This window comes from Dipodomys merriami, unplaced genomic scaffold (assembly GCF_024711535.1).
Source record: "Dipodomys merriami isolate MVZ:Mamm:240054 unplaced genomic scaffold, mDipMer1.0.p SCAF_37, whole genome shotgun sequence".
Taxonomy (NCBI): domain Eukaryota; kingdom Metazoa; phylum Chordata; class Mammalia; order Rodentia; family Heteromyidae; genus Dipodomys; species Dipodomys merriami.
The window spans coordinates 12,379,283-12,398,791 of NW_027205270.1; the positions used below are offsets into that span (position 1 = coordinate 12,379,283).

The 19,509-nt window shown below is 45.6% G+C and overlaps 1 protein-coding gene across 1 annotated transcript in view; it reads left to right on the plus strand.

The window, feature by feature from the left end:
• The first annotated feature begins 2,642 nt into the window (after positions 1 to 2,642).
• Kcmf1 (potassium channel modulatory factor 1) overlaps positions 2,643 to 19,509 on the plus strand; it is an 88,910-nt gene continuing 72,043 nt past the window's right edge. The window contains exon 1 of the mRNA XM_069989111.1: positions 2,643 to 3,010. Within this exon, the coding sequence (XP_069845212.1) occupies positions 2,995 to 3,010 (16 nt within the window). The 5' untranslated portion in view covers positions 2,643 to 2,994. The remainder of the gene's footprint in view (positions 3,011 to 19,509) is intronic.

A 19,509-nucleotide genomic window follows, 5' to 3' on the forward strand; every position in this document is an offset into this window, starting at 1 on the left:
TTTTCTTGCCTGGGCTGGTTTTTTTTTTTTTTTTTTGGGTCCGGTTGTGGGGCCTGAACTCTGGGCCTGGGCGCTGTCCCTCAGCTCTTCAGCTCAAGGCTAGCGCTCTACCACTTGAGCCACAGCACCACTTCCGGCTTTTTTCTTTTTGCTTATATGGTGCTGAGGAATCGAACCCAGGGCCTCAGGCATGCAAGGCAAGCGCTCTACCACTGAGCCACCTTCCCAGCCCCGCCTGGGCTGGTTTTGAACCCCAACGCTTAGATCTCAGCCTTCTGAGAAGCTAGGATTACAGGCATGAAACACCAGCAACCTGCAAGCGCTTGCTTTTTAAAGTAACTTGTATTCTTTTCAGGTGTAGAGATCTTCAAGGCTTAACAAACTTGTTCAGTAATAGAAACAGTATCACAAGAATACATTTGTCATTAGTGGCTTACTAATCCTAACTACCCAGGTGGCTGAGATCTGAGGACTGTGGTGTTGGAAGCCAGCCCAGGCAGGAAAGCTTATACTTCCAATTAACTACCAAAAAGCTGGAAATAATGGTAGACTGCTAGCCTTGTGCAAAAAAGCTCAAGGAGGGCTGGGAATGTTGCTTAGGGGTAGAGTGCTTACCTAGTATGCATGAAGCCCTAGGTTCGACTCCTCAGTAACACATAAACAGAAAACGCCTGAAGTGGCACTGTGGCTCAAGTGATAAAGTGCTAGCTTTGAGCACAGAGAGGCTCAGAGACAGTGCCCATATGCCCATATCCTGAGTTCAACCCCAGGATTGGGGGGGGGGGGGAGAAAAAAAAGCTCAAGGATAGTGTTTAGGCCCTGAGTTCAAGCCCTAGGACTGGCACCAAAGTTTTGTTTAAAATCTGCATACATAAAATGTAAGTATTTCTAGTGACAACATCCTCATACTCTATAGCTTATCACCAAATAGTCTGTGGGTAGACAGAAATAACCAAAAGTCTATTCCCCCCTCCCTTTTTTTTTGGTGTGGGCCCTGGACCTTGAACTCAGGGACTAACCACCACTGTCCCACAGCTTTTTTGCGCAAGGCTACGATCCTACTCCTACACCACATAAGCAATACGTACCCTCAGTCTTATACTAAGCCCATTTTTAGATGGGGGGGGGGAGAGTTAAGGCACAGAGAGGTTAAGTAAATCAAACCTCCAGCAAAATGGGAAAGGGTGTGGTAAGAGGCCCACACCAATAATCCCAATCCCAACACCTGGGGAAGGTTGAGTCAGGAAGACTGGGTCACCTGACTACACGAGACCCTGTTTCAAAAAAAAAAAAAAAAACCGACACAGAAAACCAACCTCAAAGCAAGCAGTGCCTAATAACCTGGTTTTAGCAGACTTCGCTCGGGAAAGGGGTCCTGCCTTCCTTTTTAAGAAAAATGGCAGAATTTCAAGCGTAAATGACAAAATAATCACACACACACACACACACACACACACACACACACACACACACACACACACACACACACACACACACCCCTCTCAAAGCAAGCAGTGCCTACACACACACACACACACACCTCTCAAAGCAAGCAGTGCCTAATAACCTGGTTTTAGCAGACTTCGCTCGGGAACGGGGTCCTGCCTTCCTTTTTAAGAAAAATGGCAGAATTTCAAGCGTAAATGACAAAATAATCACACACACACACACACACACGGAAACAAAACAAAATACACCAAGCCGAAGGGAGGCTCGGCAGAGTTCAGTAACTTCTCTAAGGGTTATAGGAGACACCCGAACCAGAATCCCCCGGCCGAGGAGCGACCTGCGGTCCCCGAACGCCACGCAGCCGGCGACACGTGGCGAGGGGGAGACGAGTCCGGGCCGAGAAGAAGCCTGAAAACAAAGTGGACGAGGGGGAAGCAGGGAAGAGGGCAAGCAGGGAAGTGGGGAAGAGTCCAATATACATCAAAGCCGACAAGCAGCAGACCCGTAGGAAGCTAAGCCAGTCCCCTGCGCCCCCGGGACAGTGTCCCGCCGGCGGGCCGCCGCGGCTGAGGTCGGCTTGCGCGGGTCCTACTGCACGCCCGGGCGAGCTCGGGCCGGACTCAACCGACATGGCTCCCGAGGAGGCCGCGGCCGCCGCGGCCTCCCCTGCCCTCTGGGCCGCGAGTCACTCGGCCAACACCGGAGGCCGGCTAACTTTCCCTTCTGGGCGGCGGCGGCGGCCTTGGAAAGAAACACCAACACCGGTCCTCAGGAGGCCCGCGCCGGCCCGGCAGCCATGTGGCCTCCGGGAAACCGGGCCCTCCGGATCGCAGCCTCGCCGCCCGCGGTCAGCCGGGGCGGGACGGGGCGACACCTCCAAGCCGGCCGCGCGGCATTTCCTCTTCCTGCCCACACGCGGCGTGGCGGCGGCCCGCCGAGGCTGGGTCCCGAGGCCTGACCGCGGCCTACCAGCGAGCGCGAACCACACCGCGCCCCGAGCCGCCGCGCCCCGAGCCTCCGTGCCGCGCCGTGCCGTGCCGCCTCCGCCGCGCCCGCGGGCCGCGGGGCCTCCGGGCGGCTGGGCCCGGCGCGGGCAGCGAGAGGCGGGGCCGGCGTGCGGGCGGAAGGAGGTGGAGGAGGAGGAAGAGGAGGAGGCGGCGGCCGGGAGCCGGGGGAGAGGGGCGGGGGGCGGGCCGGGGGAGGGGAGGAGCGGGATTTGCGGAGCGCGGCGCCGCTGCCGGGAGCCGGCGGGCCCGAGAGTGACCGAGTCACGGCGGGCGCCGGCGGAGCCGCGGCGACGGACCCGCCTCCTGGAGGAGCTCAGCCCCGGCCAGGCCCGGCCCCATTCCCGCCCCGCGCCGCCTCCCCGCCGCCGCCGCCACCGCCGCCGCCGCCGCGGGAGCGCTCCCCTGCCCACCCCGCCCCCGCGGCCGAGCCCGGGAGTCGAGTGGGAGTCGGCCGGCCGCCGCGGGTAGCTCTGGGACCCCGCGGGGGACACTGCAGCCGGAGCCCGGGAGGGGCCGCGCCGCCACCGTCTGAACTAGGATGTCCCGACATGAAGGTGAGAGGAGCCTCCGCCCCCACCCCCACCGCCCGGGCCTCGGCCTACCCCGCCCGGGCCCCGCGGAGGGCGGCCGGGGAGCGGCGGAGACTTCGGCAGAGCCCGAGCCGGGCCCGAGGCGCCGGGCCCGGAGGCGAGCAAGCGAGCGAGGGCGGGCGGTCGCGGTGCGGCTGCCGCCACGGTTGCGGCCGCGGCCCAGAGCTGGGCCTGGTGCCGGAGGCGGGGCGGTCGCCCCGGCCGGAGGGTTTGCACTGTCATGGGGCGGGAGGGGGGGGAGGGGAGGCGACGGGGCCCGTTACCGGCGGGAGCCGGGCCCTCGGGACTGATACCGGACGCCGAGGCCCGGCCGGCTAGCCAGGGGCCGCGGGCCTCAGCGCGGCCTAGCTCCTGCCGCCCCGGAAGGGCCCGGTGCGATCGCAGAGCCGGGTCGAGGGAGGCGGCCGGAGGATAAGGGAGGCGGCCTGGGACCCGGCGGGCGCGTCCGGTCGCCGGGAGACGACGGCGAGTGTCCCCGCCTGCAGGCGACCGCGGGGCGGGCGGGAAGGTTCTGTGACCGGGCACGGAACTCCTCACAGACTCGAGCCCGCCCGGCCTCGCGGCTAGGCCTCAGCGCGTCCCTGGGCTCGGGTAACCAAGTTCCCGGGGTGGATCAGGGCCGGCCGCGGCGAGCAAACTCCCTGCTCGGTCACCTCGTCGGAGCGGGACCTGCTCCCAGCCGTCCCGGGGCCGTCACCCGCGTGCGCTGCACCCCCAAAACCAGGTTTAGGTAGATGGCCGTGGTGAGATCCTGTTAATGGTCGGGGGAAGGGTGTCTTTGGACTCGGTTGTGTGATTTGAAAACACGCTTGGGGTACAGTTGCAAATAAGCCGATAACTCCAGTCCCAGGGCACAAAGACACAAATGGTACGGGCCCGATGGATAGATTGGCTTTGAACAGGTAAAATTAAACACTACTAAATAAATAGCGAACTTCAATTTTACTACCATATGGTTTAGGAAAGGGGGAGGAGGGCTGTACTTTCTTTGTTTCCCTACTGTAGGTTTTTAAAATAAGTATTGACAGACTTGAGAAAAAGTTTGTGCTGGTCAGGTTATTGCTAGATGTTAGAAGTGACTTGGAAGTATTGTGTACTTTAGATTTTAACATCCTCTATAGGTAAACTGGGAGTGGAGTGAGTTTAGTAGGATTAATGTGAGATTCACATTGTGGGAAGGGCGTTCTTAAGGAAATACAGGTCTTAGGATTTCAAGGCTGAAAAAAACCCTCAGATTTATCAACGTTTTATGTAGAGCAAAGTTTCAGAATTTGCATTACTGATTGCAAACGGGGGGGATTGACTCCAAGAGCCTTTTGTGTGTGTTCAAGTATTCTGTGTTTTAGAAGTTAACAAAACTAGTAGGTAATAAGACTGTTTTCTTCAGGGAGCATTTATGGAGTAGCTTACTGTTCCAAGAATGGGACATTTTGAAATAGTAGGTTACTTAGTTTGATCTCATTGAAAAGAACAGAAATATTTGGAAACTGTGCCCTATTTTCCCACTTAATGGAAACGTATCCCCATTTATGTAATTTTTAAAAGTTGTGATTGAAGTTACATCAAATTTCGCCCGGGGGGCTTTGGAGGCATGACTTAGTTGATAAGAGTGCCAGCCAATGCGTGAGTCAGATACTGAGTTCGAGTCCAGTCTCTGACTAAAAAGAAAAAAAAAAACGAAATTTAACTTGGGGATATTAAAGTTTATCTTAGATTTGTACTGCTGTGTACATCGATCACTTTCAAGACACAATGAGAGTGAGCACTGGCTGCAGGCTTCCTTAATGGTAGGAACTGGGAGAGTTAAAATTGCAGAGTAGCCTTGGGAGTAAGGTGTTGGAGACACATGCTTTTATTGCCATAAGGAAGCATCCTGATAGCTCCAGACTGAGTATTCTAATTGAACTGTGAGTGGCCTGGGAAGGAAGTTCCTTTATATATAAACTCAGTGCTCCACTGGAATAATTAAAATATCATAGTTGGGAATATTCTTAGTCTAATATATAATATACATTGTGTAACTGAAGTCCATCCTTACCTATTTGCCCCTGTGGGAAGGTGTATTTTTATAAAACTTTCAGTTACTATCACTTGACTATTAACTGAACTGAGGCACACTAATGGACACCTTTCCTGGTAACTTATTAATGCTGAATGTTTCTGAAAAGGAGACCTATATCCCTTTGAAGACTTAAAACAGTACAATGGTTGACCAGACCCTTTTAAGGGTCTGGTTAAGGCCTAAAGCAGGAATAGCAGTCTCTGAATCACATTTAATTCATGAGATGTATGTGTCTTGTAAAATATTAATTCAGACTGCTGTTATTTTCATCAGTAGGAATCTTACCTATCTGCAGATGCACTTCCTTTCTCTTCAACTAATCCTCACCTTTCTTTTTTTTTTTTGTGGTGTGTTTGTAGTGCTGCTTAGGTTGGTGCTCAGGGCTTCATGCTTCATATGCAGGCCTTTTAGCATTTCTTTAGTGGTATGATTTTTTAGTTCTTCGGGGGGGTTTTGTTTCTTTTTTTCTTTTTTTTTTTTTTTGCTTAGTTGTGAGGCCTGAACTCTGGGCCTGGGCGCTGTCCCTGAGCTCCTCAGCTCAAGATTAGCGCTCTACCACTTGAGCCACAGCGCCACTTCCAGCTTTTTCTGCTATGTGTTGCTGAGGAATGGAACCCAGGGCCTCATGTGTGCAAGGCAAGCACTCTACCATGAAGGCACCTTCCCAGCCCATAGTTCTTTGTTTTTAGTGTGCATATCTGCACACATGCACATATTTGTGTGTATGTATGGCATTCATGGGGCCTGAACTCAGGGCCTGGGCATTGTCTCTGAGCACTTTTGCTCAGGACTGGCTCTCTACCATTTGAGCCATAGTTCCACTTCTTGCTTTTCAGTGGTTGGAGGTAATCTCACACTTTTCTACCCAGGCTAGCTTTGAACCACTATCCTTAGCTCTCAGCCTCCTGTCCTAAGGTTACAGGAATAAGCCACTGGCACCTGGCTGATTTTTGAGCTCTTTTAATCATCTGTCTACTTCCAATTTTGTAGTTATTACTTTTCTTCTCAGTTGTATGACCTAGAACTGGATATAATAGTCCAGTAAAAGGCCAGGCCAGAACTGTGCTGCCTTGTTTCTGATGGGTTTCTGTACCCAAGTAGCTTGTTACTTTGTCTTTCTGCGCACTCTAATGAGTTGTACTATATTATATGACTGTATTAATTATGTAACTTTGGACCACACAGCCCCAAGATGGATTCCTGTGAAGCTTAGAGGCTCAACTGATGAAGCAGTGAACTGACTGCCTCTGTGAAAAGAGATAAAACCAGGAGCAGAGAGAAATGCCCTAGACCAGGGTCAGCATTCTTTTCTCTGTGAAGGGCCAGGTAGTAAACAGTGTAGGCTTAGAGAGCTATAAGATTGGTAAGCTCTGCAGTTGTCCTTTTGAAAACAGCTATAGACAACATGTAATCCAATGAGCATGGATATGTTCCAATTTATGGACACTGACCTTATTTATGGACACTGACATTTGAATTTTATGTAATTTTTATGTGTCATGAAATATGACTCTTCATTTGAAACACCACCACCATTTAAAAATATAAAAGCCATTCTTAGCTAATAGGCAGCACAAAAACTAACAGTGGCCAAATTTGGTTCATGAGCTGGTTTACCTACTATGTCCTAGAGTAGACTTTATTTTATTTATTTATTTATTGGGTTGGTCATGGGGCTTGAACTCTGGGCTTGGGCGCTATCCCTGTGCTCTTCAGCTTAAGGTGAGCACTCTACCACTTGAGCCACAGCACCACTTCCGGTTTTCTAGTGGTTAATCGGAGATTAAGAGTCTCACAAACTTTTCTGCCCCGGCTGGCTTTGAACTGTGATCCTTAGATCTCAGCCTCCTCAGTAGCTCAGGATAACAGGCATGAGCCACCGATGCCAGCCTTTATTTTTTTGTACCAATCTTGGGGTTTAAACTCGGGGCCTGGATGCTGTCCCTGAGCTTCTTTTGTTCAAATTTAGCGCTTTACTACTTGAGCCACAGCTCTACTTCTGGCTTTTTGGATGGTTTATTGGAGATAAGCACCTCATAGACTTTATTGCCTGGGCTAACTTTGAACCGAAGTCCTCAGAGCCTGTCTCCTGTGCTAGGATTACAAGCAGGAGCAGGAGCCACCAGTGCCTGAGTTAAGAGACCTTTAGAGAGTTGAAGGAACTAGAACTGCAGTTCTGAAAGGGTCTCTCTGCTAGCTATTCAGCCATTCCTACAGATAATGAGAAAGAGTCTCTGTATTGACCAACTTTGCTCATTATGACTTTTCCAGAAGTGTTCCAGAATTCTAAGGCTTCTCTTAAATTCATCTGATAAGATTCTTGTCATGTTATAACACTTATGGTCACTTTATGTTCTACATATCATGTTATCTAATTCTGTGTTATAGGCAAAATAATAATTTTTCTAGTTTGTGTATTTAAAAAACAAAACAAAACTCAGAGCTGGACACCAGTGGTTCATGCCTGTAATCCTAGCTACTCAAAAGGCTGTGATCTGAGGATCATGATTCAAAGCCATGAGGAAATCCATGAGTCTCTATCTCCAATTAACCACCAAAAAACTGGACTGGACATGGAGCAATGGCTGTAGTGGTGGAGAACTAACTAGTCTTGAGCACAAAAGTTCAGAGACAGTGCCCCAGGACTGACACCAAAAAATCTCTAGGAATGTAGAGTGAGTGCATACTTAGCAAAGGGCCTGGGTTCATCCACACACACACACACACACACACACACACACTTTAGATAAAAGTTCATAATTGTGATCAATTGGTTTATTCCTCAAACTACAGAAACAATCTATAAATGTATCTTCCCCACCAGACTTAGGTTGTGTCTCATCCATTATTTCACACATTTCTTGGTTAAAAAAAAAATCCAACGATTTAAAGCCAAATATGTTTTTACTCCAGTTAATCAACTAGGCCCCAAATCAAGTAAGAATATTCATAACTTATCTAGTAAGCACTGAATAATGTTATTTCAAACTCTGAGTAAACATACTTAATACTTTAAACATGTTGGTTGTGTGTGTATGTTTGTTTTTGCCAGTCCTGGGGCTTGAACTCAGGGCCTGGACACTGTTTTTGAGCTCAAGGCTAGCACTCTACCACTTTGAGCTACATCTCTACTTCTAGCTTTTTTGGTGGTGTATTGGAGATGAGAGTCCCATGGATTTTCCTGATCAGGGTGACTTCTAACCATGATCCTCAGATCTTAGATCTCAGCCTCCTGAGTAGCTAGGATTATGAGCATGAGCCACTAGAATCTGGCTGAATCTATGTTTTTGAAAGAGTCTAGCAATGTTGCTGGGATACCCTCAAAGCTAACGCTTGGACTCAAGCAATGCTCCTGTCTCTGTCTCTAAAGATGCTGTTGCTGCTGCTCCTCTTCCTGCTCCTCCTGCTCCTACTCCTGCGCTGCTACTGTTCCTTTTCCTCCTCTTTCCCACTCTTTCTTTCCCCTACCTCCTTCCCCCCCCCCTCCTTTTTTGCCAGTCCTGGGGCTTGAACTCAGGGCCTGAGCACTATCCTTGAGCTTCTGGCTTTATCTGTTTATGAGGTACTAAGGAATCAAACCCAGGGCTTCATGCATGCCAGGCAAGCACTCTACCACTAAGCCACAGTCCCAGCCTCTGAAGAAGCTTCTTACACGTGATAGCTTACCTGACTTTTTTGTGTTTAAGGAATGAACTTAGGCCCTCTGCTTGCACAGAACCATAATCCTCCTACTTATGTCTCTTTCTTTTCTTTTCTTTTTTTTTGTTGGTCTTGGGGTCTGAACTCTGGGCTTGGGTACTGTCCCTCGGCTCTTCAGCTCAAGGCAAGTGCTCTACCACTTGAGCCACAGCGCCACTTCTGGCTTTTTTCTGCTTATGTGGTACTGAGGAATTGAACCCAGGGCCTCATGCATGTGAAGCAAACATTCTACCACTGAGCCAACTTCCCAGGCTACTTATGTCTCTTTCATAGCTTAGATTACAGGGGCGTCGTGTGCCACCATACCATCTTTTTTATTAAGATTGTAAGTGGGGTATCTATGGCTTATTCCTGTAATCCTTAGCTACTCAAGAGACTTGAGAACTTAGGATCACAATTTGAAGCCAATCCAGGCAGGAAAATCCACAAGACAATTACCTCCAGTACCCCCAAAAAGCTGGAAGTGGAGTTATGGCTCTAGTGGTGGGGCTAGCCTTGAGTGAAAAAGCTAAGAGACAGTACCCAAATCTTGAGTTTAAGCCCTAGTGCGATTGCGCGCGTGCGTGCGTGTGCGTGTGCGTGCGCGCACACACACACACACACACACACACACACACGGTTTATAGTCTCACATGAGTTTGCTGGTGGCTCAAGCCTGTCAAAAATAGTTATCTGATATTTAAGGATCACAGTTCTGCCTGAGAGACTTTTATCTCCAGTTAACCAACAGAAAGTCACAATGGAGCTGTGGTTCAAGTGGCAGAGCATGGACCTTTGAAAGTGGAAGTGTGGCTCAAATAATAGAGCACACTTGGAGTGAAACACATTGAGTTCAAGCACCAGCACCAAAAATTAAAAAAAATTGCAGTCCTGCTAACTTTTGTTCAGGCTGATCTTAAACTATGATCTTTCGATTTTTGTCTCTGGAGTATCTGATTACAGGCATAATCCACCACATCTTGCCCCTCTGATACTTTATATAATACTCTAATAGCTTTCTGTGCTACTCCAGATTTATTTATTTTACTTTATTTTATTTTGGGGGGCTTGAACTCAGGGCCTGGACATTGTCCCTGAGCTTTTGTGCTCAAAGCACAGTTCTACTTTAGGCTTTTTTGGTGGTTAATTGGAGATAAGAGTCATGGACTTTCCTGCCTGGGCTGGATTTGAAGTGTGATCCTCAGATATCAGCCTCCTGAGTAGCTAGGATTACAGGAGTGAGCCACCGTTGCCTGGCCTCCCTGAGCATTTTGCTCAACTGCTTGCTCCACTACTGGCTTTTTGGTAGTTAGAGATAAGTCTCAGGGACTTTCCTGCCTGGGCTGACTTCAAACCACAATCATCAAATCTCACCCTCCTAAGTACTGGATTCATTCTCTGAGTTCAATCTCTAGCATTCTCTGTCTTGTCTGTCTCTGTCTCTGTCTCTGTCTCTGTCTCTCTCTCTCTCTCTCTCTCTCACACACACACACACACACACACACACACACACACTATACATATATATATATATATATATATATATATAATAGAATTGTATCTCCTGTAACTAGTGCTTTTGAATATATGTATACACACATACACATTATAGAGTGCAGTCCTAACTTTCTGAAAGTTATGCTACTCTTAGGTTACATTTTTCTCTTTAAAAAATCCATTGAGGGCTGGGAAGGTGGCTCAGTGGTAGAGCGCTTGCCTTGCATGCCTGAGGCCCTGGGTTTGATTCCAGCACCACATAAGCAAAAAGAAAAAAGCCAGAAGTGGCGCTGTGGCTCTGGTGGTAGAGCGCTAGCCTTGAGCTGAAGAGCTGAGGGACAGCGCCCAGGCCCAGAGTTCAGGCCCCACGACCGGACCCAAAAAAACAAACAAATAAAAAAATCCGTTGAAAACGCATGGGACAATCTCAGAGTAGGTTGTAATAATTTTACTCTCAAAGCCAGACCTGGTAATAGTGTGATTCTTAAAATTAATATTTTTATTTTCTTTAGTTATACAAAAGAGTTGCCCTTCAACAAAGCAGTTTATGAATACATCTTAATTAAAGATACCACTTTCAACATTCTTACCCAACCCTCCCAACTCACCCTTTCCCTTATTTTTCTTAGTTTTTTAGGATATGCATTGAATTATTTTGGTGCTGCTTCTGGGGCTTGAACTCAGATCCTGGGTGCTATCCCTGAGCTTTTTTTCTTTTCTTCCTCAAGGCTAGCACTCTACCAGTTGAGCTACAGCTCCACTTTCAGAACTTTTGGTGCTTAATTGGAGTAAATGCTCATGGACTTTCCTACCAGGGCTGGCTTTGAACCATAATCCTCAGATCTCAGCCTCTGGGTAGCTAGGATTATAATAAGCATGAACCATCTGCACCTGACTTCATTGATAATTTGTTTTTACTTTGTTCTCTCCTTCTCTTCATTTCTTCTCCCCCCCCCCCCCCCACGTTTCCACCCCATCCTACCCCTTTGAAGTACCAGTTTCCTGATGTTTATTTTGTGGACCTTTGATTTAGACTTTTTAAGGAATTAACCCATATGAGATTTCCTTGAGGCTCTGTATTTCAGTTAGTACATTTATGTACAGTTGTGTACTACTCAAAGGGTTTACTTATATATTTATAAACTAATCCTAGCTTCCACATAAGAGAAAACATATAACTTTTGTCTCTTTGGGCCTGACTTTATTTTTAATATAATTTTGTCCAGGTTCTTCGATTTCTTTGCAAATGATGCAGTATCATTCTGTTGGATGAGTAACATAACCACATTTTCTTGATCCATTTGTCATTGATTCCATTCTCAGCTGATTCTATACCTTGGCTGTGGTTTATAGTGCTGCAATGAACATAGTTATGCTGGTGATTTTTTTATGTGGTCTTTTTGCCTTCATACAACTCATTAAAAGAGTATAATATTCTGAAGACTTTTAGTTTCAATAAATCATGATTTACCAGCAACTTGGACCTATATCTCTATTGCTACTGGTGCTATGTGGATTGTCCCATTTAAAAAAAAAGTCATGATTTACGTTTACTATGCTTCCAGTAAATGACAGATAAGAACATAATTTTATGGGGAAATATATCATATTTTAATTTCTAGTGTCTGTGATTTCATATAAAGTTCTATCTGAAGTGTGTTTGCCCATATTTTGGCACATTGCGTTCAAAATGTAATAATATATAACTTTCTTATTTTAACATAGAAATTTCATTGGGAGGGGTTTCCTTTTTTTAAATCTTAATATTTTAAGATGTTTTAGCACCAATTTTGTTTAAAGATAGTAAACTTTTTTTTTTTTTTTTAATGCCAGTACTGAGACTTGAACCTTAAGCCTTATGCTTTCCTCTCCCTAGCTGGATATACTTTTACTTTTTTGCCAAGCAATATAGTAAACCCTTTCATAGTAGAAACTTATTTCAGAACTTTTTCTTAACGGGTCATGTGGCTTGAATTCAGGGCCTAGGTTCTATTCCTGATTGAACCATAGTTCTACTTAGAGTTTTAATTGGACTTTGCTGTCCAGACTGGCTCTGAACTGTATCCTCAGATCTCAGCCTTATGAGTAGCTAGGATTACAGGTGTGAGACACCAGCACCCAGCTATTTTATAACTAACCAGCTACCTTTCTTCCTTTCCTTCCTTCCTTTTTTTCTTTTCTTTTTCCTTTTTTTTTTGGGGGGGGGGTGCTATTTCTGGGACTTGTATTCCAGGCCTGGGTGCTATCCTGAGCTGCTTTTACTCAAGACTAGCATTCTACCACTTGAGCCAAAGCTTCCTTCAGTCCTGGCTTTTTTGGTAGTTTAGTTCAGATAAGAGTCTTAAAGACTTTCTTGCTCAGGCTGTCTTCAAACCATGAGCCTTAGATCTTAACCTCTTAAATAGATTACAGGCATGAGCCACCACCAGCACTCAGCTTATTTCAAAACCTTTGATCAAACAAATGCTTTCATATTTGGCTTATAACTTTTATTTATTTTTTTTGGCCAGTCTTGGGGCTTGAACTCAGGACCTGGGCACTGTCCCTGAGATTCTTTTGCTCAAGGTGCTAGCCACTTGAGCCACAACATCACTTCTGGCTTTTTCTATTTATGTGGTACTGAGGAATTGAACTCAGAACTTCATGCTCGCTAGGCAGAGGCAAGCACTCTATTGCTAAGCCACATTCCTAGCCCTTAATTTATATTTTGTTATTAAAAAGGTAATATACAGAGGGGTTACAGTTATGTAAGTCAAGTAATGAGTACATTTCTTTTTTTGGGGGTGGGGGGTCTGGTCGTGGGGCCTGAACTCTGGGCCTGGGCGCTGTCCCTCATCTCCTTAGCTCAAAGCTAGCGCTCTACCACTTGAGCCACAGTGCCACTTCCAGCTTTTTTCTTTTTGCTTATGTGGTGCTGAGCGATTGAACCCAGGGCCTCATGCATGCAAGGCAAGCACTCTACCACTGAGCTGCTTCCCAGCCCCGTGAGTACATTTCTTTTTTTTTTTTTTTTTTTTGGTCGGTTGTGGGGCTTGAACTCTGGGCCTGGGCGCTGTCCCTCAGCTCTTCAGCTCAAAGCTAGTGCTCTACCACTTGAGCTACAGCGCCACTTCCGGTTTTCTGGTGGTTTATTGGAGATAGGAGTCTCACAGTCTCTCCTGCCCGGGCTGGCTTTGAACCGCGATCCTCAGATCTCAGCCTCCTGAGTAGCTAGGATTACAGGCGTGAGACACCAGCGCCCAGCGAGTACATTTCTTTTTAAACAAAGTCATCCCTTCCCTCACTTTCTCCCAGTTTTTCCCTCCATGATGTATATATAACTTCTTAAAAGAAATGTATGTGTGGCCCTAGTGGTTTACATATATAATTATAAGTGCTCAAGGAACTGACATCTGACAATTACAGTTCAAAGCAGGCAAATACTTGAGGCTCCTATCTCCAACTAACCAGCAAAAACTAGAACTGGAAGTAGTAGTAGAAAAGACATGGGCCTACCTAGCTAGAACATAAGTCCTGGAGTTAAAACCCCCAGTATTAGGATCAGAAAAGCAAAGAAATCTATTTATGAGTCATAACTTAGTTTATACAATTACCCAGATTTGGGGTTTTTTAATTGGAGGCTCTAAAAGCTGTTTTTAGTGGAAATTAAGGTATCATTGAGTTGTTCTGGAAAACTATTACATTATAATTATTGAGGAATATGGATTCAGGTGAAACATTCTCTTATACTTTATAAAAGTAGAAGGCTGGCCAAATGCTGGTATCTTATGCCTGTAATACTAGCTACTTAGGAGGCTGAAATATGAGGATCAAGGTACAAAGCCAGCTTGGGCAGGAAAGTCCATGAGACTCTTATTTCCAATTAACTACCAGAAAACTGGAAGTGGTATGATGGCTCAAAGTGGTAGAGTACTAGCCTTGAGTGAAAAGAACTCAGGGATAGCACCAAGGCCCTGAGTTCAAGGCCCACGACTGACCAAAATAAAAATTAAAAAATTGTTTATAAAAAAAATTTACAAATGATTACGTTGTTTCTTTTGTTGTTTTGTTTTTGTTTTGGCAGTTCCTGGGGCATGAACTCAGGCCCTGGGCATTGGCCTTGATTTTTCTTTGCTCAAAGCTAGCACTGTAACACTTGAGCCACAGTTCCACTTCTGACTTTTTCTGTTTATGTGGTACTGAGGAATCAAACCTAGGGCTTGGTGCATGCTAGGCAAGCACTTTATGGACCATGTTTTGGTGTGGTTTTTTTTTTTCCATTTATAAAATGACAGGTGTATTTTTTTTTTCCTGCTTCAGAAGTTACTCATTAAAATTCAGGGAAAAGGGACTGGGAAGGTGGCTCAGTAGTAGAGTGCTTGCCTGGCATGCATGAGGCCCTGGGTTCGATTCCTCAGCACCACATAAGCAGAAAAAGCCAGAAGTGGCACTGTGGCTCAAGTGGTAGAATGCTAGCCTTGAGCTGAAGAGCTGAGGGACAGCGCCTAGGCCCACAATCAACCTCCCCCCCCCCCCCCCAAAAAAAAATCAGGAAAAAGGCTTTAAAAAGTGTACTGGTAGAGCACAACATTTTATTATTGTAGTAATTTGTATATATTAGCCACGTCCTGATTGATGTTGGAGATCTAGGATAATAAGGTAGTTTCCTAGGGAAACATATTACCTAGACTACATGGGAAAGCTAGGAGAACTTAAGAAAAGATATGTTCTTGGGATAGTAAGGACAGGAGGCCTGATGAGTGTTGGCAGAGGAAAGATAAAGACAAGGTGGTTATGAAGCTTGGAAATGACATGTAGCTAGAGATAGCAGAAACAAAGTCAGCCCTTACACTAAGTATGCAGGCATATTCCAGCACTTTGGAGGGAAGAACAGGAGAAGCCCTCATTGCTTTCCACCTATGGCTATAAGACACTTTCTCCAACAAAGTCAGCACTCCTGCTTTGTGAATTGACCTTAGAATGAGGGTACCAGAAGATAAAAGCAAAATGAGCTTTTTACCAGTAGGTAAAAAAGAAAGAATTGCTTTGTTAGGTACCTTTTTTTTTTTTTTTTCTTTTTTGGTCAGTCCTGAGGCTTGAACTCAGGGCCTAGGCACTGTCACTGAGCTGCTTTTGTTCAAGGTTAGCACTCTACCACTTGAGCCACAGCACCACTTCTGGCTTTTTCTGTTTATGTGGTACTGAGGAATCAAACCCAGGGTTTCATGCATGCTAGGCAAGCACTACCACTATGCCACGTTCCCAGCCTCTTGTTAGGTATCTTCTAAAGTATTTCTCCTGCCTCCATTGTGGCTCTCCATATGTGTGCATGTCCAGGGGTGTTGGGGGGGGGCATCAGCTCAGGGCCTGTGGCTCTCCTGTTGTATGTGTGGAGAGGATAGGGGGCAGGGGTACTGGGGCATCAACTCAGGGCCTGAACAATGGCCTTGAGGTTTTCCAGCTTTAAAAGTCTCAGAGGCTTTCCTGCCCAGGCTGACTGAACTGTGAGTAGCTCCTGAATAGCTGGAATTAAGGCATGAGCCACCAGCAACCAGCCAGGCCCTCTTAAGTGATTTTGTTTTTGTTTTGTTTTGTTTTGGTCAGTTGTAGAACTTGAACTCAAGGACTGGGCATTATCCCTGCACCTCTTTGTGCTCAAGGCTAGGGCTCCACTACTTGAGCCACAGCACTACTTCCCGTGTTTGAGAGGTTAATCGGAGAAGAGAGTCTCAAGGAGACTTTTCTGCCTGGGCTGGCTTCAAACTGCAATCCTCACATCTCAGCCTCCTGAGGAGCAAGGATTCCAGGCATGAGTCACTGATGCCCAGCTCCTCCTAGTGAATTTTTTTTTTAATTTTGCCTGTCCTAGGGTTTGAACTCAGGGCCTAGGCACTGTCCCTGAGCTTCTGTTGCTCAAGGCTTATATTAGTCTACCAGTTGAGCCACAGCACCACTTCCAGTTTTTTCTGTTAATGTGGTACTGAGGAATCAAACCCAGGGCTTCATACATGCCAGGCAAGGACTCTACCACTAAGCCACATTCCTAGCCCAGAAACAAATTTCATAGTCAGTAACCTCAATTAAAAATCCCTAGGAGAGGGCTAGGAAGTGGCTTAGTGATAGAGTGTTTGACTAACATTCATAAAGCCCTGGGTTCAATTTCTCGGTACCACATAAACAGAAAAAGCTGGAAGTGGCTCTGTAGCTCCAGTGGAAGAGTGCTAGCCTTTAGCAGAATAAGCTCAGGGACAGTGCCCAGGCCCTGAGTCAGGGATAGGCAAATAATAATAATAATAGTTTCTAATTGTTATCTTTCTGAACTGTAGCAGAGTAGAGTTGTGGCTCCATTAATTGATGCACATGGTCAGTTAGTTTAATCTCTTCTGTGGTGACAGCCTTCCAGCATACAGTGCAGCAAACTTTGTCAGTGGCCACAGGCGATTCAGGGAGAAAGTATGGATAGATCCCTGTAAATCCATCACTGCTGCTAAAGAATGGGTGGGGGGAACCTGTGATATCAATTTTGTCATCTACAGCTAGTGGGGGGCAATAATGATCCAGGCAAAACTTTTGACATGACTTTTGGGGGGAGGGGCACATTATTTCTGTCAAATTGTGTGAGATATTCAGTCTGAGAGATAGCATGAGCCCCAGTACAGGCACACACACACAAAAAAAGAAAAGTCAGTGTATTCTACCACAAATCATTTTGGCTATGAATTTCTTCTCTTTTTCTTTTAACACTGTCCTCATGCCCCTCTTGGCAAAGTTAAGCATCCCTCCAATGGCAACTCTTCCTTATATTCCTGGCATTTTAAAGCTGTAATTGCTTACTTGTCAGTCTCCCCCACCAGCTCTCTGAAGAACAGGAATAGTGTTACATTTACTTTTTTTACTGTATTATCTGCCTTAATGGTAGCTTAATCTAGCCCCTGCAACATTTGTGATTGTTAGATATGTTAGTAATTGTGTAAAAATACTATGAGGTCAGGCACCATGTCTTACACCTGTAATCGTAGCCACTCAGGAAGCTGAGATTGGAGGATCAAGGTTCAAAGCCAGCCAGGGCGGCAAAGTCCATTAGACTCTTACCACCAGTTAAACACCAGAAAATCTGGAATTGGTGTTTTGTTGTGTGTTTTTGGTTTTTGTTTTTGTTTGTTGTTTGTTTTTAGCTATGACTCAAGTGGTAGAGTGCTTGAGCAAAAAAACAAAACAAAACAAAAACCTCTCAAGAACAGCACCCAGGACCTGACTCCAAGCTCTAGGACTGGCATACACACGCCCGCATAAGCACACAAATGGGTTCTATGAGACTGGAAATGTTCTCCTTTATCTGGTAAGCTGATTAACAAGGAGGAGATTGTTGGAAACTCAAAGAAGAGGATGAACAAACTATATACAGCAGAAACTACTTAAGGGAGTTGACTCCTGTGATAATGGCATGTTTTGGTCTGCCTCTGGCTCTGGTTTCAAATTAAGTGGACATGGGTTCTACATATTAGTTGCAGTGAGTGTTTCAGTTTTTTTTCTGATTCCTTTCAGCCGTTGGTTAGTGGCTATTTATGGGCTGCCTATTCTAGTACCACTCACAGTTGCTTCCAGTGTTGTTGATCCAGTGCTAGGGATGATAAATAATATTCAGTAGGTTTGAAACAGATTTGGAAATCAAATACTTTCCAGTGTGCTGGAAATATGTCTTTAAGTTTATATTTTATGACCGGGTAGTTAAAACATGTAAGTATTTTACTATTTTGGCAATATTTGCACATACTCCCTTCTCTTACACTTTTTTTTTCTTTTTGTGTGGATACTGGGGCTTGAGCTCAGTGCCTTGTGCTTTTGCTTGCTTCTTCCCTCCCCCCCCCCACACTGTTGTTAGCGCTCTACTACTTGAACCAGGCCTCTAGCCCAGCTTTTTCCCCCCCTTGGTAAATTCAAGATGAATCTTGTAGGCTTTTCTGCCCAGGCTGACTTTGAACTTTATACCTCGGATTTCAAGCTTCTGAATAACAAGGATTGCAGCCATGAGCCACCAGCACCCATCTGCTTGTTTTCACTTACATTTCACAATTCTATTTCTTCTGCCCAGCAGTTTATTTCTTTCCTTTACAATGTTATCCTTAAACTATAGTATCATTCTGAAGTCTCATATTCATCTGTATGTTAAAATATGCTCAAATATATTCCTCATAGGTTTACAGTTAACACATATTAGGGTACAGCTAGACCCTACCCTACTTCTGTTATTCTTGGTCTACCACTATTTACCTTTGGTGCCTTTTGTGGATGTGGAAGTTTGACAATATAATGGGAAGATTCTAAATTAATTAGGAGGTAAGGACACTGAAGGGAGGGAAGCAGGCAGAGATTCTATAAAGGAATGGCTACAGATGTGTTCCTTTTCAGGAGGAATAAAATCACAGGACAAGCTGGGGTTGATTAGATGATGGATGGGAAACAAGTAGTTCTCATATTCAGATATATTGTGCTTAGCAGTATTGACTTTTGAGGATTCTGATACAATTAATTATAGTTATGAATGAATGTAAACTGCAGTGTTTGTGGGGCTAATAGGTCAAGATATGCTACTGGTGACAAAGGTGGAACTAATTTTCCCTATCCTTGGAAAAACGGTCTTCAGATATTAGGCCAGGATCAGAATTTTTACACTATCTAGGTGAAATATACTATATCTCTTCATGTTCTTTTATTGTTCTGGGTCATTTTCTACAAACTTTTTTTCATTATTTCTGGTAATATTTTAAAATTGGTATAAAGGTGGTGTACAGAGGGGTTGCCATTTTATGTCAGGTAATGTGTACATTTCTTTTTGGACAGTGTTACTCCTTCCTTCACTGTCTCTTTTTTTTCCTCCTTCGCCCACCCATAGGTTGTATATAGTTCATTTTCTTTTTTTTTTTTTTTTTTTTTGGGGGGGGGTCCGGTCGTGGAGCCTGAACTCTGGGCCTGGGCGCTGTCCCTCAGCTCTTCAGCTCAAGGCTAGCACTCTACCACTTGAGCCACAGCGCCACTTCCGGCTTTTTTCTTATGTGGTGCTGAGGAATCGAACCCAGGGCCTTGAGCATGCAAGGCAAGCGCTCTACCACGGAGCCACCTTCCCAGCCCCTATAGTTCATTTTCAACATAGTATCTACTGAGTTGCATTATTTTTATTGTTATTATTAAGTAGTTGTATATAAGTCAGCTTATGAGTACAATGCTTCTTGGTCAATGTCGCCTCTAT